At 39.1% G+C, this 21597-nt stretch overlaps 1 protein-coding gene across 2 annotated transcripts in view; it reads right to left on the bottom strand.

The window, feature by feature from the left end:
• ARL15 (ADP-ribosylation factor like GTPase 15) overlaps nt 1-21597 on the bottom strand; it is a 215948-nt gene that overhangs the window by 183674 nt on the left and 10677 nt on the right. Inside the window, exon 1 of one of the 2 annotated variants that reach the window (XM_014965078.1) lies at nt 6039-6056. The exons of the other annotated variant lie outside the window; for it this stretch is intronic. Within the exon in view, the coding sequence (XP_014820564.1) occupies nt 6039-6041 (3 nt within the window). The 5' untranslated portion in view covers nt 6042-6056. Of the gene's footprint in view, nt 1-6038; nt 6057-21597 lie in introns of those variants that run through there. 2 annotated transcript variants of the gene reach the window in all.

The following is a 21597-nucleotide window of genomic DNA, read 5'->3' as shown; positions in this document are numbered from 1 at the left end:
TTTGTGGGTTTTTTGGTTTGGGGGGGGCGGGGGGGAGGTTGTCTCCTTTTTTACAGATTTACTTAAAAAGACTGTCATTAATAAAGACATAACAAATCTCAGGGGTCCACTACGAAAAAAAAAAACTGACCTTCTGCAAGACAGCAAGCTGGAATTTAGACAAAGGCTGCTTAATACCCTCCATACTGTTGCTGGAGAGTGCTTGTCAGTGTACAACTTTTTAATCTGCAAAATAACAGTTTGCTAAACAAATTCTGAAGTAGTTTTCTAATGCCATTGTCTCCTAGCTCTTCCTAACAGAACAAATTTGTAACTCAAAGCCACATCCATAACACAGCAAATTCTAGTCAACTACAGAACTTCAGTTTAACCCAATGAGACGTTCAGGAGATTCAAGACAACCACAGAAACCTACACACTGTATATACCAGAGAAAGCACTTCACAATCCATTAAATACAGTAGGAAAGCAGGCAAGTTTTACTAATGTCTTCTAAAAATTCTTAGCTGGTCTCTTGAGTCTTACCTGTCAGTATCAGAAAACAGCAAAAGTAAGACACAAGATCTCCTCCCAAGAAGTGAAAGAAGTATGAACGTTCCAATAACCACCTTGGCTCTCACTTGCTTAAACCCAACAATGAGGTATCACAGGTATCTGAACCTTAGTCATGTCCGGGTATTTTCCTTAAATTAAAGATTATAACAATGTTGAGGGAATACAAGAAGTGGTCACAAAATAAACCAAAAATGTTGATGCTTTAAAAGACCTTACTTGATGTTTGCCTGTTTGCTGTGCTTTAGCTTCTCCTGCTGCATTATAATTTTAAGACGCTTAACCCCTTTCCCCTTCAGAAAAAACACTGTCCTCACTACTGTGACAAAAAGGTCACCCAAAGGCTGTCCATGAGGAGAATTTCCAACAGTGGGTGAGAACAGAGTCAGGGGTTACATGAGAGACTATGACCCACAGACAGGTTGCACCCAAAGATGGTGCTGGTTGATATCAATAGTGACCAAGATGGAAGAAGTCCCAAAGAAGTGCCAAGATGCCTGTGTCATGCCATCTTCAAAAATAAAGCCAGAAGAACTGTCCAGGCAACTACAGACTGAATTTTGGTCCCTGGGAAAGTCACAGAGCAAGACTTCTACATGAGGAAAAACATAAGCTTACACAGACAACTTAAATAGATAAAAATTGCTTGGATGATTGGCTTAGAGGTAGCAGTTAATGGCTTATACTCTACCCGAACCACAGTAACATAGTGGAGAACTACAGGGGCCCAACCTGTGACCTGTCCTTCTTGAAAGCTTTATCAGTGACCTGGGAAAAGTCACTCTTGTCAAGTTTGCAGATGACACCAAACTGGGGAGAACAGCCAGTGAACAGGAGAGAGAGACCTGTGCAAGGTACAGAAACGGGTCCTTGTGCAGTTCAGCATGGCAAAATGCCAAGCCCTGCCCCTGGAAAGTCAGAGCCCCAGGCAGTGGTCCAGGCTAGACACTGCCTGCCTGGGCAGCAGCTCTGCAGAAAAGTCCTTGTGTCCCTGGGGGACAGTGTGCCATGCAGGGGCCACCCTGGGGCTGGCAGCAGCAAAGCCCAGAGGCATCCAGCGCTGTAGTAGCTCAGGCACAAGCAGGAGATGAAGGTCAGCAATGATCTCCCTCGACTCAGCACTTCTTAGACCACACCTAGTTAAGATACTGAGTCCTCTAGTTTGGGCTGCCAGGCCCAGGATAATGCCAAACTGGAGCAACCCCGGAGAGGTCCACCAGGTTGCTCAGGGGCTGAAGCACCTCCCAGCAAGGGGACTCTGAGGGACAGGGCTGCTTCAGCCTGGAGAAGGGAAGACTTTGGAGGTACATCAGAGCACCCTTCTCCCACCTGCAGGCAGGTCACCAACACGACAAAGCCAGATTCTGTCATGGTGGCTGGATGAGAGACAACGGGCACAAGCTGAAAGAAGGTAAGTTCACACTGGAGATAAAGGGAAACCTTTCTCCCCACGGGGATAGTGCAGCAGAGGTGCAGGTTGCCCAGAAGCACTGTGCAGTCTCTGTTCTTGCAGGTTTTCAAGACAGACTGCAAAAAACCCTGGGCTACACGGTCTGACCTCCTTGCTATCTCTGCTTTGAGCAGGAACTCAGGCTAGAGACCCCCAAGATCTCCTTCAACCTTAACTGTGGCGTGACATTGCCTACAGTGCTGTCAAACTTTAATGCAAAACTGAAAGTCTGGTGAGCTTTTAAACATTTTATTTATATTAATCTTACCTGCAAATTTAATAGGTGACCAAAATGCTACAACAAATCCAATCTGTAAGCTGACAGCATCTTTGCAAAGCCACTGTCATGGAAGAAAGCCACAGAAAAGTTTGAAAAAACCTACTAATTCAGATCCACCAGCATGCATCGTATCATCTTCCACTCCTCTGGAGACTGGTGAGGAAGGGTGTTCTCACAAGCACCATCACACTGCCTACTATGTACACCCATCAGAAGCACACAGAGAACTGCACAACTCTTCAAGCATGTAATACAGTGACAACAGAACAGCGACGTGCCAGAGCTTAGCGGTACTCCACCTGCAGTCAGTATAAAACACAAATTCAAGAAAATCAGTACTGGACACAAAACAGAGGGGTTTTTGGATCTATACCTACATTCATTCTTTTAAATATATGGGGGAAAAAAAAAGTTAGTTCCATAGATCAAAGAACTTATCACAGGTGGAGTATAAATGAGAAGACCTGCTTTCACCTGTATCAGAGAAAACAGGAAGCAGATGTGCTGCTGGCAGGCGGAGTGATAACAGAGCAAACAAAATTGCCAATGCAGCAGCAAGAGGTACATCACAACTCCTAAAAAACAAAGCAGGGCATGTGAGAGTTTCCTCGAACCACCCAACTCATTAGTAGATCCCTAAAGTTTGCTTTTAAAAAGGTCTGCTGTGTGTAGTCCTTACACCAGGGACTTTCCTTACCTTCAGTAATGGAGGGCTTGATTCTTCTTTAAGTAAACTGATTAAAATTTAGGAGCATGTATAAAGTTCTTTGGATGAGAAGTGGTGTATGAAACAGCTGTAAGTCCTGTAATCTCCTTAGGAGGGAGGAAAGGTTCTGAGAGAGTGCAGTCAGCTAACAAGCATGTTCTACAGCAGTTAGACAAGGGGATGCAAGAAACACTTAATAGTTTCTGAAATGGCTGTAAGTTACAGGACTCCTGTATTTTAAAAAACAAGTGAAAGGACTGCATAAATACTAACCCCTATCAGTAAATTTGAAAATCTCAAACTAGCATTTCCATAACAGAAAAATACTCAACAGTTTGAGGAAGGATCACAAAGTGGAATGATTACCACACAACCAGTTTAATTATTTATATTTAAAAAAGCTTTTTTTAGGTTTACCAGTTACTTGGCATTACATTCCCAACCACACTAGACACTGTTATACAGATTCCCAATGTTTGGAACAGTCACCATCTCATCTACTTATTGACCTCAAGACTCTGCAACGTCTAACATCCAGAAGAAGAGCAACAGCAGCTGACCAGTCCCACTTATGAGTCATCATCTTGAGCTCCATCCACAGTAATTTACAGTATCTAATCTACATCCGTTGCAGCGTGGGTGAAAAATAGATGTTACTGGGAAAATGAGAACTACTAGGGAAGGAAATGAGAAATAAAATTTAGTATTTGACCTTCCTGTTCTTCACTTAAGACTCTGTCTACAGATGAATTTAAAATTCTGTTCAACTGAATTAGTAGCTACATATAAAAACACTGCCAGAAGTCAACATGTTAAGACCCAAAAGAAAGGCTGTTTTCTTCCATAGCTGCTTTCCTGTTTTCCTGTTTTATTTTCAGCTATGTGGCGTATACTAAACGATCCTAAAAGCCATCCTCTGTGGGAAGCTCTCCTTTGCCAATGGAAAAATTGTCCCAGATATGCAAGCATCTGGGGGTGGTGGTGAGAGATTTAAACAAATACGTGCATGCATGTGCATGATCATTCCTACAAATCAGTCTACCACAGATGCTTTCCAGATCTACTTATTTGTTTTTCCCTTCACTTGCCCTATTTTTCTTCCTTTATCAGTTTTCTTTGCTAGTTTCAGTAACCAAATACACCAATTAAGAACTCCACCTGTGCTAGTAGTAAAACAGCTTTACATACAGCAATACTGGAAAAAGTGCAAGTCTTAATATACTCTACAATGTTAACAGAAATCCTAAGAGGCTTTCTAGATTCCCCCTGGGGAAATGCCAAGATGAACAGAAGCATGAGAGGATGGCTAATGTTTGAAGGAAATCTCTATTTCCCTTCTTTCCTTCTTCCTATCCATTCCCTTTCCCTCACTCTGTGCCTCCTCCCTCCTGCAGCACAGAAGCAGTAGATCACGCAACTATCTACTGCAGTTTATTATCTACTGACAATTACATACTCTATGTTCAATCTTAATTTATCACTCTCCTTAAGCTGCAAGTTTGCAGCAGGCATAAGCCTTGTCACTAGCTGGGCTACCACAACCTTTGGGGCACACCCCAGCATGTGCTGACTCCCAACAAATGCTGAGGACCGTTCAGGATGTCAGGAGACAGTGATCAAATCCAGTTCTACTCCAGATACGAATAAAAACCCATGTGCATAACCTATCTCTTTCCAAGCCCAGCTTTTCTACTAAAATAAAACAGTGGGAAAATGAGAATTTTCCCTGCTCTTTCCTGTCACACATTTTATTTTACTTTCTGTTCTCCAGACTTTTCAACATAGTATTTTTTAAAAATTCTCTCAGAAGAGGGATATGTGTAGTTCAAAATATAAGAGCACAAATCATTTACACAGCACCAACATTTGCACATAAATCCTGGACAGAGTAATAGAGTGCAGTCAGTGAATAACATTTAAAAATGGCTTGCTGTCACACTGCTGTGTATTTGGTTCAATGTGGGCATTTCTGGCCTTTGCTGAACTCTCTGCACACTATGGTACACTGGGTAGTGCCAGAGGACCAGATGGTGTCATAAGCACTGCCTTCAGATTTGGCATGAGAAAGAAACTTCCCTGGTAATGATGTTAACTTGTCCTTCTTATGTCTTTTGACAGTGAAGACAACGGCAGTGCAACCATCCTTGACTCACACAGGACAAATCACAGCAAATTCATCTGTCATACAAATCTGTAGACTCTGCAACATCATTTGTTGCAGAAATTTGAACAAAGCAAGGGATTTTCTCATTATAAGCAGAAGACTGCCAGCTCAGTAGTCGTCATTCTACTGCTGCTTCAGCCACGGAGTGGCTCTGTTAGAACACTTAAACATTCCAGATAGATGCAAGTTCAGATATCCAACATGAGACACCATACTGTGATTTAGTGAAGGACTAGTCACTGCTACAGTCAATGTTATGGATCGATACAGGGAATGGATGGCATGTTCTATGAGGCTGAGAATTCTGGAAAAAAACGAATTCTGGAGGGAAAAAAATGAGTATAAATCGGAAACTGGACACTAAGTTATTACACAGATTAGACTTCAACTACTCTATGCTTTGTTCCGTAACTGAAAACATTTTACAACCGCACAGACATAAGATTACATAAAATTCATCATTTGTGAAGTACCCAGACATAGTAGCCATGACTGCCACAGAAAGACCCATAAAGCACAGTCAAGGTGGACTTTCAGAAAGCTTTGCTACAAAATTCTTCAAACATTTGCTAAAACCAAGTGGTCATGACAGAAAAAGAAAAGCCTTGTATGGACAAATGACTGGTTAAGTTGCAGGAAAGAAAGGGTAAGATTAAATGGTGAATTCCTGCAATGGAGGTAGGCTGCTTGCAAAATTTGTCAAGGATCTGTGATCAATCTGCTGTGGCAAAGGTGAGCAGTGAACAACATAAAATTATTCAAAACAGTACAGAGTAAAGAGTCATGGAGAGACTGAACAGACAGAAGGTGACATTCAACAAATAAAGTGATCTAGACAGAGGGAGAAAACCTGCAGTCCTAATAAACTGATGGGGTCTAAACTTACCATTATATTATTCAGGAATGAGATTTTGTGTTATGATAGTCCCATGAAAACAGCAGTTTGGTCCTTGATTGTTCTCAAAAAAAAATAAACCAAGTGTTAGAAGTAAAGACAGGAATATCATCTAGCCATTATATACATCTATGTTTCAATCTAACTATGTTTATACTTAACACTGTATTTTTTATTCCCCTTATCTCAAAAAGGGTAACAGAACCAGAAAAGGTTCTTAAAAGGATGATCAAAATATAGAATAGCTTCTCCTTTAAGAAGCAGTCTAAGCAATCCTAGGTTTTTCATTCTGGAAAAGAGAATTTTGGAAAGGTCTGACAAATTTACAAAGCTTTTCATAGATCCAAGAAGGCAGTTGTACCAAGTAAGTGCACTCAGTTTCTTTCAGTATGAGGACTAACAGCCATTGAATTAAGCTCATCAGAGATACCTTCAAAAGGACAAGAGGTCGTTTGTCATGTAACTGGTAGTTCAGCTGAAGAATCACCAGGTCATTGCCAAAGGAGGCTGTGGATTCTACCTGACTTCATGAAGAAACTGGACATACTCAGAGATTAAAATCTATATATGTTAATAAGGACATAAACCACAGGTAACTCTGAAACTGCCTGTGCCCAAGAGAGTTGGAAACTTGTAAGATACCCGGTAACAGTAGCACATACACTTTTGCTGTTCTTACTTCTCCACAGACATTTGTTTACGCCTATTGTAAAACACGTTGCTGGTCAAGAGGAGTATTTGGATTGACCCAATATGGCCATTCTTATGTTCTAATTCTACCTTTAGAACAGTGTTCAAATAGTAGAAAAGAACATGAAGCAACAACACCTCTGTTTTTCTCCACAATTGTTAACAGCAGCTAATGAAATTACCACCACCCATCCTGTGCAATGAATGACTCATGGGTTCTATGGGGAAAGGAAGAGGGAAAACAAAGCTATGTAAGTAATTAAAGACTACACCAAAACACACATGAAACACAGAAGGCAAATTAGCCTTCTGGATTAACTTGGTTGCATATTTCCCAATCTATGATAGCTTGGCTTTGCCACCAGACAGTTCTAACATTTTCTGTGTACAACTCCTGTTCCTAAGAAGGCATAAGTGAGTTTCCAATAGCATGGAAGAGTTTGATATATAGGTCTTCTGTTGGAGAATGTCACTCATCAGAATCAACAGAAAGGAATATGTCAAGAATCTCACATGCTTCCCTGGAAAGAGACAACTGCGTAAGCCATCAAAGTGCTTCAAACTAAATCAGCTGACCTTGTACTCAAGGAGATATGGGAGCACTCAAACTACATTCTAGAAGCTAAGCTGGGCAACCACCCATTCCAGGCAGATCTAAGGTGCTTATGACTATAGCTATAGATTATTCAACAAGAAGAAATCAGATGTCAGCATATTGACATGGAAGTGTTTTGTCATCAGTACAGCAACATCACACAGTCTTGGCCAGTTACAAAGATGCTGTTGTAAAAGTTATTCAGTATTTCGGCATTGGATCGTAACCAGAAAGTGATAGCTGATTATGTGTTAAAACTACGCTACTAACAGATGCATCTGTCAAAGGGGAGGCAAGATTTTATATTATTTTAATTCTAGTTTCTCTCCTAGCATAGAACATTCAGAAGAGAGCAGAAAATGCTAAACAGGGCTGAGTAAGTAGACACATAGACTGCAACTTCACAAAAACTGCTAGTTTTAGGGACAAAAGTCTAGGGATTTTGTTTTAGTAGGAAGAGCAAAACAATAATTTCCATATAAATTTTTATGCGTGATGGTGTCTGCCAAGAGAAAATATACAAAGGAGAGTTGAAGTATATGTGTATAGGACTATGAAATACTATTCATAGTTTATATTGTGAAAATCTTCTCTAAAAATGTTTGCTGGTCAGTGCAAATATGATTTAAATACACATATAAACTTTTAATCCTTCAAATGCTATTAAATTCTTAACTGCAGAACTATCTTGTAGCATAATGTTCCACTACATGCTACAAAAAAAATGTACAACATCTATTAAAAGGAAGAAAGAAATGTGATGTCTCCCTGGGTTTTGAAAATTATAATCCAGGAGTACCTGATTTATCACCTCAACAAATATTATTCATTTTCCTCTTTAATGTCACTGTTCTAAAAAAGAGTCCCAAATTCTGTAGTGGCCTCTGAAATCAGATATTCAGAGAGATTCAAAATTTGACAAGGTTTTTTGTTACTAAAGAACTATTTTATTTCCATAGCATTTTTAGAGGAGAGATGGGAAAAGACCTCTGTCAAGGTTTAGGTAAGAGAACAACAGTTATTTGTCTAACTACATCACTATCACATTTTTGGCATCCATATTTGGTTTTTGCTAAAGAAAAGGCTAATAAGCTTTACCCAATGACAGCAGTCCGCTTTCCTGAATTGTCATAGCTTTGTCACTTCTCAATTTGCACGTCAAGCTAACATCCTTGAATTATTTTGCTAAGTTACACACACACTCCCATACCCCCCCATAGTTCTGGCTTTCACATGTAGTTATTTCATTCAGCCTGCATGCATGCTGCACCGGTCATTTATTTCAAATTCACTAAAACAAGACGCATTTAATTTCTGAGTCAGTACAGATTTCCCCCTTTAGAATCCAGCTAATCTGTTCTTCGATTGCAACATGCCCAATTTCTGGCTTTCATTAACTTTCTGCATTGAACTGGTATCTAAGAAATCTCTTCATGTAGTTTAGACAACTAAATTGGTTTACAACTAAATGGGTTTATATACCAAGACTATGTCAGATCATGTTTTTATAACACTCAATTCTATGTCATCTAACATAACCCACTTCCTGTATTGAATTACAGCTTTCATATAGTATGTTCATATCATAACTTACGCCACAGTCTGTTCTTCTTCTGTGTACCTAGTCATTTAGTATCTGATGAAAGACAAAACAGCATTTTAATATTAATTTTTATGCTCAAAGTCCATCAGTCAACAGATTCAACAATACCCAGCAAAACTTAAACAAACATAATTCACAATAGCCACTAAGTAACTGACATTATCCAGGGAACAATTACCTACTTTTCACTGGCAACAGCTCAGCCACTTCAGGACAAGGGAGTGAACTATTACACCTACATTCAAAAATTGCAACTGCTTCTCACTTTCCTGACCTGGAAGAAATCAAGGTCCTGTTAGCTGTTACAGATAGCTAACTAACCATTGGTAACATAAGCTCTCGCTAGACAGCACTGGGGAATGGAGAACACTATTTGAAGGCAGACACATACAAACAATCAACTAAGTCTGCAGATTTCTTTTTGAGAAACACCAGTGTAAGTTTAAAGAGAATAGGCAATCTTTGCTTCTTTTATTAAATTCTCTATAGATTTCTTGAAAAAAACTTGGAGAACATTAGGAAAAAGAAGCTAACAACACATTTAATAGCTGAATGTCCACTTGAAAACAAAGGCCTTCCAGAGAAGGACCACACAGTTTTCCAGTATCCAAACCCACAATCTAGAAAGGGAAAGAGCAATCATGAACACTTCTCACATAGGAAAGCAATGGTTTATAATCACTTTGCCAAACTTAGCAGGATTTTTCTCAGTAATTTTACATGTAACTACACACCTGTGAGTGGCAATCTCTTCTGAGTTTTAACAAGCAAAGACTGCTTTGCAACCATGGTGTGTCAAGCCTTCAGTCAACATCTGTGTGGTATAGAAACACGCAACCTTCACAGAATATCTCTGTAGGATGTGTTTTTTATCACCAGTCATGCAGCACACACAGTGAGCAGCAAGACAACTGAAGCAGACAGCAGTTCAACAATACATGGTATGAAACAGTCACATTGGCAACGCACAAGCATTATCCAAAATAATGACTGTAGCTCAGGCAGAAAAATGGATCACGTTCAGCTGAGTAATTTGCTTACAATAAGTATCATCACTGCTTCTGGTATTAATTTTCCAAATAAAGTGCAATTATGCCATAGCTAAAAGATGGAAATAATCACCAGGGTATTCAATGCATTCACCTGTATGCCATTAATTTTATTCAAATGTTACTATAAAACAGATACCGAGACTTCAACTACACTAAATTAATTTAGACTCAAACAAATGTGACAAACTGACAGTTGGCAGGGTACTAGCAACACCTGAACTCCACATTTAGGGTGCAGAGCAGGTAAAATACACTGCCCAGTCAGCAAACTGCCTCCCAACATACTGGAAATGAAAGAAGCAACACACCCCAGGGCAGTCACAAAAAACATCTTGATCTCAGATCTGCCAGTTATTGCTCAGCACAAGAATAAGCGTATTCCCCAAATCCCAAAGATGAGTGGATAAACTGCTGAAACAAAACACAATTTTTCTCTCCTCCCTCCCTTTTTTTAAAAAAAAAAAAATAAAAAAATAGGAAGCTACAATCATTATCAGATTTCATGGAAGATTTCTCTGAGAATACATGTTATCAGTTTTTGAGAACCACAGCTCCTAATTTAGGGAAAGGTATTACTCACTGTAAATTGAAGAAAAAATAACAACTGCACATTTGAAAAGCTGTGAATAAGGGCTCAAAGAAACTTCAGAGAGAGGCATGAAAGGTATTCAGCACAATTTCAACATAAGGTAGAAAACACTGCTGGTAAACTCAAAATTAAGCATTATGCTGACTCTTTCCACTTTCAGTGGGAACACAGGGCTAGATAGGATCACTGTTAAGTCACTAACTTCCTCCTTCCACATGAGCAGATATCCACATAAAGATCTGAGATGGATGATCTCAAACGTTCATTTTGTCCTGTTCTCCCACACCCTGCACACATTGTGACCTGCAAGTCATCTCCCAACTCCCCACAGTAGACTAAAGATTGCCAGTATAAAAATTCCAAAGCCAGTAAACCAACACATCTCCAGAAAATAGAAACGAGAAATTGCCAATGTTTTGAGCTTGCCAACACCAGAACAAGTTCTTGAGGAATAATGTCTTTCTCAGTCAGAAATTATGGTAGAAAAAAACCCAAACAGATAATAACTAGAGAGCCACAGACTACTTTTAGCAGTCAGTAGCTTACAGAAGACAGCTTCACAACTCAGGGCTTAGACAAGCAATTGACTGAAAAGGGGGACCACTGAAAACAGAAAAGAAAAAAAGAAAAAAAAAAAGAAATGGAGGGGAAGACAGAAGAAACCTTCATAGAAATAGCTGCTAACATCTTGCAGACCCTGCATTTGAGGCAGTAAGCATTAAATTTGTAACAATTAAAAGAAAATGAAACCACCATAGAAAAGGTAAAGGAAGTACACATTGCATACACCTCTTGGGTCTCATAATCCTCTCCAAAACCCCCTGTATGTACACAGTAGAGGGACAGTAATGCAGAATGATTTTGATTCACAGAAAGCTTAGCTTGAGTATCGTTAAGAGACCTTCCATTTAGACGCAGTTCAAGAAGTAGATGGCTGAAATACATAATATCATCAAAGCAAGCAACCAAGTGAAGCAGAAGGGGAGCAATGGACATGTAAAAATAAACACATAAATCTCTAACACCAAACATAGTAGATGTAGAAGGCAAAGCACAAAGCCCTTACCAGCACTGACAGAAAAGGTGATCCTGTCTCCCCTCAACAATTCAGATATTCATTTGAAAGAGGTAGGTTTTATAAACTAGTCGTGACTAGATAGAGAAAGCACCTCTGCTGAGACAAGATGGTTATGGGAGAAGGAATTAGACAGGACATTAACAAACCTATATGGTTATCCAAGCGTGGTAGTGCTGTGAGAATGATCTCAGATTTAACTGAGAAGGGCAAATGTGTGGAAAAAGAAACATTTCAGAGAAAAGCTAGCTACCTTTACAGAACAAGAGAACCGTGTGGCAACAGTGAGACAACTTGATACAAACTACTCTACTTACAAAAAAAAAAAACCCACCCAAACCAACAAAACAAACAAAAACAATCAAGCCCAAATTCACTTCCAGTATCTTTTAAGTCTGAAGACACCCCAGTGATTCAAAACTAGCCTGTCTGAACAAGAGGTAATAACATAATATCAACAAGATTAACAAGCAATTCTTTCCTGCCTTCATACAAAGGTATTTCCCAACTCCCCTATGACAGCCAATTTTGGGTTTTACTATTTCCTTCTGGTTACATCAACCACCATTTGCCTTCAAGGTGGGAGAGCCTGAGATAAAGATTAAACAAAAAGTCAAGGATATAACCAGAATTCTAACTGGTTTACATTCTGCCACTGCCCTTAAATCTCTGTGGTGGCTTCAAAAAGTATTTCCCTGTTGTTATGTCAGCAAGAGAGACTGGCTATATGGAACAAACCACAGAAAAGTGACTGAGTAGGCGTATTTAACCAAAATAAAAATAAATAGTTTTAAAGTGATAAAGTGGCATTTTTTACAATATCTGAACACAATTTTGTGGGATCAATGTTCAGTAGACTCATGTTCACTTGCAGAATAGCAATGCTCTAAAAAGACAAAATCGACACATTGTTTCATTAACATGTACCAGAAGTCTCTACTCCCATATTTCATCACTTCATCAACCATTCTGAATATTTTGCAAAGAGTTAAGTAAAATTTTCACAATTCATGATTAAAAACAATGCATTTCAGGAACACCAAATCAAAAAACAAAACAAAACAAAAACCCCAAAACCAAACCACATTACTGTTAACATAAAGAAATTACAACACTTTGGAAAAAGAGTCCTTAATTTTTTTATTTTTTTTTTTTTTAATGCTATGAATTCATCTTAAGCACTGTCCGGAAACTAATGAAAGAACTATTTCAAAAAGGAAACTACATTTCTCAAAATGTAAGAAGCTGTGTGTGAGAAAGCTCCAGCAAAATAAGTTTGTATTGAATTATTATTTATATCTACATCCTGTTTAGCCATTTAGGAAAAAAAAGTTTAGTTCATATTTTGTAGACCCCTTTGTGTAAAGCTTTAAAAAGGTTTCTGCTAAAAGAGGGAGAGGCCCCGGTACTTATATCCTCCAATTCACACTGTGTGGCAATTCAGAACCTTCAACCTGGATTTCCCCAACAAAAATAAAGTCATCCTTATCGTTTCCTCATGAAACAGTTGGTTTTGAGATTTAAACAAAGAAATATAAGAGGGATGTTGAACTATAGAAAAAAATAGTCATGTTATTGTTTATAGGTCTATGTAACTTCATGAAAATGTTCTGACTGAGCCAAAAAAACAGTTCTGCCAGAGAAAGCTATGTTCATGAAGCGATAGCTCTGTGCAAGTGTTTTTCTATGGCTTTCCGCAAGTTCCTAAGACTCATAACCTTTGAAAGAGGTAGGACTGGGCACAGAGACTGCCTAAGGACCCTTTTCTGGCTTAATTCCAAGTTAGTTATGCATGGACAGCACACCCTCTCACACTACCTTACAAGGATGCTCCAGCGTACACCTGCATGGTCTCTCACGACTAGGTATGAGGCCTTTCAGAGCGTGAAGCAAACTTAATTACTCACGTTAGTCTTCAATGAAAATACATGCTTTCTCTTTACACTCACATTTCTGAAAGTGCGCTGGAGTTCCTGTCAAAGATGAAACATTGAGAGTCCAGTCAAGGCAGAGCAGATTAAAAGCACAAGTGGAAACCCCTCATCCACATGAAGCGAGCAGAGAAGAGAGCAGCCAGCACTGAAGTAAATTTACTGCCACAGAAATTAACCAGCAATAGTGCAGATTTAAATTTCCTGAAACTTGAGGATAGAAACTATTAAAGCTGACCACTTTTACTTCATACCATGTTCTAAGAAACCTGGGTAAGGAGTCAAAATTAGTCTGAAGTATTTTTACAGTATGGAAGATACTCCAGATACAGAGAGATACAAACTAGCATAGGACCTTTCTGGCCACACACATAATTGCTTTCAACTTCATTTATTAGTATTGTTGCCTGACCAAGTAGAAGGTCATGCACTAGAATAATCCTATATTTCACCACAAGAATTATGATTTGTAGTACAACTTATATACTATATTTCTGTAAGAGAAGAGCAAAACAAGCCTTATCTGCCAGGGCAGAGGGGAAAAAAAGAATACCAGTTCCGAAAAACACACCAAGCCCAAACAAACCTCAAAAATTCTGAATCACACCTGTTAAGTCTTCACAACACAGAGGCCATTTCTTATCTCAGCATCAGGATCACTGTAAAATGGTTTTCATTTTATTAAACTACCATTATGAAGTATGTGTTCTGCTTTCAGGCTTTGGGGGGAAAAAAAAAACACATGTAGGATGCCGAGTTCTAAAAATAGAACATTTTCTTCCATATTAACAGAGGTACTTTTAAGATAAAAATTGCACATAGCCATCTGCTCAAATTATTAGATAATCATCCAGTGTGACACCAGAGAAAAATTAGTTTTCGTTTATGTGCTTTTCATTTTTCTGGTTCTTCTTTGGAATCTGTTTTAAACAAGGAAATTCACATTAATTTCCTGCAAAATGCAGTACTCTGACATTAATTCCACCACATAAACCAGTTCGGAACTGCTGTTCAGGGACTGTGTGCAGGCATTTCAAAGTCAGGAGATTCTAAAACTAGCTAGACAGCCTCTTGACTCTTAAGCACACAGAACCAGCTGGATTTGACATATCTCAGCTTTGCCATTTTTGATAGTGACATCATAAAAATCATGCCCTTTAGTGGGTACTGCTGTTTGCCCCTCAGAGGAACAATCCAAAACTGCTGAGGTAAATCAAGAAACTGTCCTCCAAGAAAAATTACTAAACCATTCACAGATTTTAAAACTTCTAATTCAAATGCAGTTGATAAGTAGGACAACATCACTAAACTACTTCAGAGAAAAACTAGAAAACTAATAACAATTGTATAATCTAATGTTAACATAACATTAAGAACTGTCTGAAGATCAAGTAATATTTGGAGCATGACTTCTAAAATTAATGCAGTATTTGTTATTAGAAAACCATTTATATTTGCATATACCCATGATCGTAGAACCATAGAATGGTCAGAGGTGAAAGGGACCTTAACAATCTATTTCCCTGCAATAAGCAGGGACACTTCCCACTAGCCCAGATTACTCAAAGCCCCATCCAACCTGGCCTTGAATGTTTCCAGGGATGAGGCATTCACAACTTCTCCAGGCAACCTGTGCCAATGTCTCACCCCCCTCACAGTAAAGAATTTCTTCCTAGTATCTAATCTAAATCTCCCCTCTTCCAGTTTAAAACCATCACCCTCATCCTACCACTACACTCCTGACAGAGACCCTCTCCATCTTTCCTGTAGGCCCCCTTTAGGTACCGGAAGGCTGCTATGTGGTCTCCTCAGAGCCCTCCTTTCTCCAGGCTCTGCCAGCCTGTCTTCATAGGAGAGCTGCCCCAGCCCTCTGATCATTTTCGTGGCCTTCCTCTGGACTCACTCCAATAGGTCCATGCCCTTCTTACGTTGAGGTCTCCAAAGCTCGACACAGTACTCCAGGTGGGGTCTCACAAGAGCAGAGGGACAGAATCACCTCCCTCAATCTGCTGGCCACACTTGTTTTGATGCAGCCTGGGATGCGGTTGTCTTTCTGGGCTGCAAGCACACATTGCCAACTCATGCTGAGCTTCTCGTCCACCAACACCCCCAAGTCCTTCTCCTCAGGGCTGCTCTCAAGCCATTCTCTGCCCAGCCTGTAGTGGTGCTTAGGATTCCCCTTGCCCACATCCAGACCTTGCACTTGGCCTCATTAAACTTCATGAGGTTTGCAAATGCCCACCTCTCAAGCCTGTCCAGGTACCTCTGCATGGCACCCATCCCCTCCAGTGTGTGGACTGGTCGACACATCTTGGTGTCGTCGTCAAACTTGCTGAGGGTGCACTCTATCACGTTGTCCATGCTGCCAACAAAGATGTTAAATAGCACTAATCCCAGCACCCACCCCTGAGGAACGCTACTTTGCACTACTCACCACTTGGACAGTAAGCAATTGAATGGAACTCTTTGAGCGCAGCCATCAAGCCAATTCCTTATCCACCTATCCATCTATCCATCAAATCCATGACTCTCCAATTTAGAGAGAAGGATGTCAAATGCTTTGCACAAGTTCAGGCGGATGACATCAGTTGCTCTTCCCTAATCCACCAAGACTGTAACACCAGCATAGAAAGGCCACCAGATTCGTCAGGCATGATTTGCCCATGGTGAAGCCATGTTGGCTGTCACAAATCACTTCCTTATATTCCATGAGCCTTAGCATGGTTTCCAGGAGGATTAGCTCCATGCTCTTGCTGGGCACAGAGATGAGACTGACTGGCCTATAGTTCCCTGGGTCTTCCTTTTTTCCCTTCTTAAAAATGGAAGTCATGTTTCCCCTTTTCCAGTCAGCAGGAACTTCACTGGACTGCCATGGCTTCTCTAATGTGATGCATAGTGGCTTAGCAGCTTCATTGGCCAGTTCCCTCAGGACCTGAAGATGTATCTCATCAGATCCCCTGGATCTGTGCATGTTCAGGTTCCTCAGATGGTCTCAAATCTGATCTTCTCCTGCAGTAGGTTGTTCCTCATTCTTCCAGTCCCTGCCTTTGCCTTCTATGATGTGGGCGGTTTGGCTACAGCCCTTGCTGGTGAAGACCGAGGCAAAAGAGTTGTTGAGCACCTCAGCCTTTTCCATGTCCTAGGGAACCACGTCTCCCGTTTACTTCCAGAGAGAGCCCACATATTGCCCAGTCATCCTTTTATCATTGATGTACCTATAGGAGCTTTTCTTGTTGCCTTTGACATCCCTGGACAGATTTACCTATCTCATGTGTAGCTGTCACAGTCAGAACCTGCATATATCATCGACTACATTGATTCCAACAAGATCAACAAAAACATGCTTATCTTGTAAGCGTCCCAGAGCTATCTGTTTCATACATTAAAATTATCATGTTATTCTCTGATCTAACTCACCAGTTTATCTAAAAATCTTTCTGACTGCCATCGCTCAACTTTATTAGAGAACAACACAGCATTACTTAAAGCTGAGGACAAGCATAACTTGGAATTTTGAACATCTAACTCAACTTATCCTTCAAAATATGCAGCTACTTATTCTTCAAGAAATATCTCTCTCTTGAAAATATTCATGTTTTCACTATATTTTTTGGCATTCTCATGGTGATATCTGTTTCTTGGTGCACATTCTGTGAAATAGACATTACAATTCATTTATTACACAAACATAGAAGAGATGGACAAGATACAGAATTTATTACAAATTATTTTATTCAATTAATATAAACATATTAATAATTCTTTCAACTGGAATGTGGATTTCTAAAAGCTATGAGGAACTACTTAAGCAAGTGCCTTTTGGATAAACTGCAAAGCAAATAAATGGGACAGAAGAGAAACTTTATACACTGCAGATTAGTCTGAACAGAAACTTGTGAATAACAGTAAGTAGAAAAGTGGACATATTAGTGTGTTTGAAATCTGTACTGCTTCAAATGCAGCAAGGCAACAAACTATTTAATTCATTTTATATGAAGCAAGAAACATCTGAACAAACACCAATCATTTAGATTTACAGTTTAATCACCATAACCATATTAATGCTTATGCATAAAACATTAATTAACCTCACCCTCTCTAATTTAAGCAACAAAACACACTCTCACTGAAAGTCCTACAGGTCTTGCCTCTTCATAAAAGCTTAATTAAACAGGAAATAGTTCTATTAGACTATAAATCTAACCAGGTAGATTGTCCTGAATCAATTGAAAAGAGCCCTAGTGCTAAGAGCCAGTCATTGGCCTTTGGTGGTGTGCAAGCAGAATGTGAACCAGACTTAAAATTTGTTCAAATTTATCAGGTTTTAGCTGTATAAAGAATCAGCATTGCACTCCATAAAAATCACATGTATTGACTCAACCCTGTAAACAGATTTCCAGGTTTTAAATAACAGCTTCCTTATTGTTAAATCAGAAATAGAATGAATTCTCTCTCTCTAAAAAAAAAAAAAGCAAACATCTGCGCTGAAGTTAATTGCCTGTAAGTAATACAAGAAGTTAAGGCCTGAAGTCTAATTTCATAGTGATTCAAGTGCCCTGTTAACCAAATACCATTAAATGATGGAAGCATTTACACTGCTTTTTTGTTCTAAGTATACTGCTTTTCTGGGGAGAGAATCTTGTCACTATAAAAATTGTATCTTACCAGCTGCTATGGAAAACGTGCTGAGTCACAACTGGTAAGTCTCTTAAGAAAGAGGAAAGAAAAAGTTGAATCTGTTTCATGGTTTCACCCACTGTTCTAGGAACATTCAGGTATATTTATGTTGGTTTTATTGTCCAATAAAATCATGTGCTAACTTGGTGAAACTTATCTTCTAAGAGTCTTTCCAGGTATCCTTGAAAAAAGAGCACCTACCCAGTAAATGATCCTCATCAAGCAATTTAACATATTCAGTATGAAAATACTATGCTGCTTCTGATCTCTGTTTATTGAGGTAAATAAGGCAAAAGAACAAAGGGGAGCTGTATAACTGCACCTCTGAGTTGTAACCTGCCACACAAATAACTCTTCACTCTGGTTCTAACATCAAGATTCTGTACAGAATGACCCATCTGTTAATTTACAGAAAGCTGAAAAAGTATGTGACAATCAATCTTCAAACGACAAAGGAACAGACTTTTCTCCTTGTTTGCTGTGTGTAAGACAAAGAAGAGCTTAAACTGTAGCAAGAGAGATTAAGAGGAGATTTAGGTTAGATCTTAGAAAAACAGTGTGTAGAAGAGTACGGCTAGTCAAGCTCAGGAAGAGATTGACAGAAGAGATTATGGAATCTGCTGGGGGTTTTTAGAGAACCAGTCTGGTCAGAGCTGGTTTGACCATAACTCATCCTGCATCTAAGCCAGGGAGGAATTAGATGAGTCTCACTCCTTTCAGTCCTATTTGTTATGATTCTATCTTGTGAACATGAAAAACAGAATCACTTGTGCATCAAGATTCTGTTTCTGAGGCTTTTTGTATTTTACCAATCCATGCCATGAAATCTTGCATCTGTGACACATTAATCCATTAAATCATCGGTCTATAAAGCACCTTTCTCAATTAAGCCCTTCTTTAAAAAGGAGGCATCTCAACCTTGACAAGCCCAAAACAGCCATTGGGCTCTTTGGTAACCAAAATAACTCTTGAAAAGCTCCAGCAAGATCAAAGCTTGCTCTTCAAACAAGGAATCTGTTTTCAGTACAAAACACAGACATAACCATCAGTAAGAAACTGAAATCAGTTTAAGAGCTAAAGTGCCCAGTGCCTAAACAGCAACACAAAGACCTGCAATAGCTCAACATACTGATAATATAATAGTAAAAATTTATGTATGACTTTTATAAATAAATAAATAAAAGTTTTGGCACATTTGCTATTCACCCTCTCTTTTCAGTTCTCCACCAAATATCTTTTCCTTATTAAGAGCAAAAGACCTTCCTTGCAGCAGTTGTTATGGTAAGCAGGCAATACACATGCTGCAATAAAACATAAGGTTGTTTTTTTTTTACCAAAAACATTCTAACAACGAAGGGAACAGGGGATCAAAACCAGAAAATCCTGAACCTTGGTCACATACAATACCACAGCTAGCACCTATGGAAAGAAATGGTTACTTAATTAGAACCTGATGCTAAGAGAAAAAAAATATATGTCAGCTTACCTGGAGCACCTAACTCACCTAAAGAAACATTGAGAAGAAAGCTTCAATGAGGTCAGAAAGGGGAGAGAGGAGTCACAACAAGAAATCAAACGGAATTCTTTGCAATATTATTCAAGAAATAGAGCAAATTGCTAACATCTTCCTTCCTCAGGAAAGAGCTTCCTACACTACTGAATTTTGAAAGGGAAAATCCCTAACTTGCACAGAACAAGCCACAAAACAAGCCTGTCATTTCTCACTCCTGTACTGGAGTTCACATATAAATTTGCAATCGTAATGTATTTTTTCTAATTTCAACAGTAAAAAGAGCAGAAGGGTAATGTCAGAATTCAAATGCCCAGACATTCAATTGAAGAAGGCACTGTGATTCAGAACCACAAGCTCTTTCCTAGTACTTGCTGTGGAATATCAGTAAATTGTTTGTATTTTACACCTCAGTTTACCCTGCTGAAAAAGACAAAATGGGTTGTTGCTCATCAGGAAGTTTGAAAGTCGAGCCCCTAGCTGCAAGATTTAGGAATACAAGCAGCAGAATAATAAAACCATAATGAAGAAGAGTTCCACACACATGTCCAAATACGTTCAGCTTTCACACTTAGGAAGAGTTCTTCTCGTTATTTTCCATCTGAAGCTGGTTTACCATCTACTAGATTATTATTAGAGGGTACATTTTAGGTAAGATTAATTCACATTACATTACAGGCTCAGCAGAGCACGTACCTAAAACCCCAGTTTCTTTGTTGTGGTTTTCTTATTCATTATCTGACAGTCCTAGAGCCTCACATTTCCACTGGCTCAGCATAGCTCATACCACAGCAACTTTTTTTTTTTTTAATATACATTTTGACCTTTTTATTCATGGGGTATTTGGATTTAGAATTCCCTTTTATAATAACCATGTTACTCCTGCCACAAGGCTGAGGTCCAGTATTTGGGATTCTCATGCTACTCTAGCCTCTGCTTTTTAATCTGCTATGTCAAGATGTGCATTTCCACACTTGATCCCTTCACTTGAATCACCTTACTGTTCAAAGTCAAGTGAGATGTTACAGTGAAAAGCATTTCAGAACCCTTGAAACCAAGAGTTACTTCCCTCTTAACATCCCACAACATGACCCAACCTGCTCTTGTGAGACTCTCAGTAGATTTTCTTCAATAGCCAATAAATTCAAGCAGAGGAAAAACAACACACAATTCTTATAACGAGCAAGGCAAAAGCATCTGAAACATAAACCTTGATGTCAATAATCAAAAGTCTTTGTCAGGTTTACCTCTACAAGTTCATTTCACAGTCTTCATCCTTCTGCGATCTTTTCTCTATACAGATTCAACTTCAAAACAAATCCCACCTTGTTTTCCACGTGTAGACAAGAAGTGTATGTGGCACAGAATTTGCACCATTTCCATGCTCACTGCTGTATTCGATACATTCCCTATCTGGCTGTGGTCTGCTTGTCACAGAGGAGACTGCGCTAGGAATCAAACAAAGTATCAGTCTCTGTCAGCCCTCTAGGTATGACCCCATACAGAGTGGTTATTTCTTAAGAGTATATAATCCAGAGAAATGCACTGGAACGTCTTCCATGTAATTCAAAATGACAACAAAATGAAGTAAGCGGATCTTCAAGAGAACACTAACACAACACAGGCTAAGAAACAAAATCTCCTATGTTTTGGAAATGCATGCAGTTTTAGAATCAGGGAACAAATCATCATCATAAATTGAAGCGTATGTTGTCTGACTACGCTACAGTGTGAACAGTGTTTAAAAAAGATGTTGTTACTGGAGTTTGATGGAAAGACAACGTTGTGTACAATTTACTTCAAAATGTTTCATCTGTGCATACACCTT

Source organism: Calidris pugnax, unplaced genomic scaffold, assembly GCF_001431845.1.
Source record: "Calidris pugnax isolate Ruff unplaced genomic scaffold, ASM143184v1 scaffold273, whole genome shotgun sequence".
Lineage (NCBI taxonomy): Eukaryota > Metazoa > Chordata > Aves > Charadriiformes > Scolopacidae > Calidris > Calidris pugnax.
This window is presented reverse-complemented; position numbering and strand designations above follow the sequence as displayed.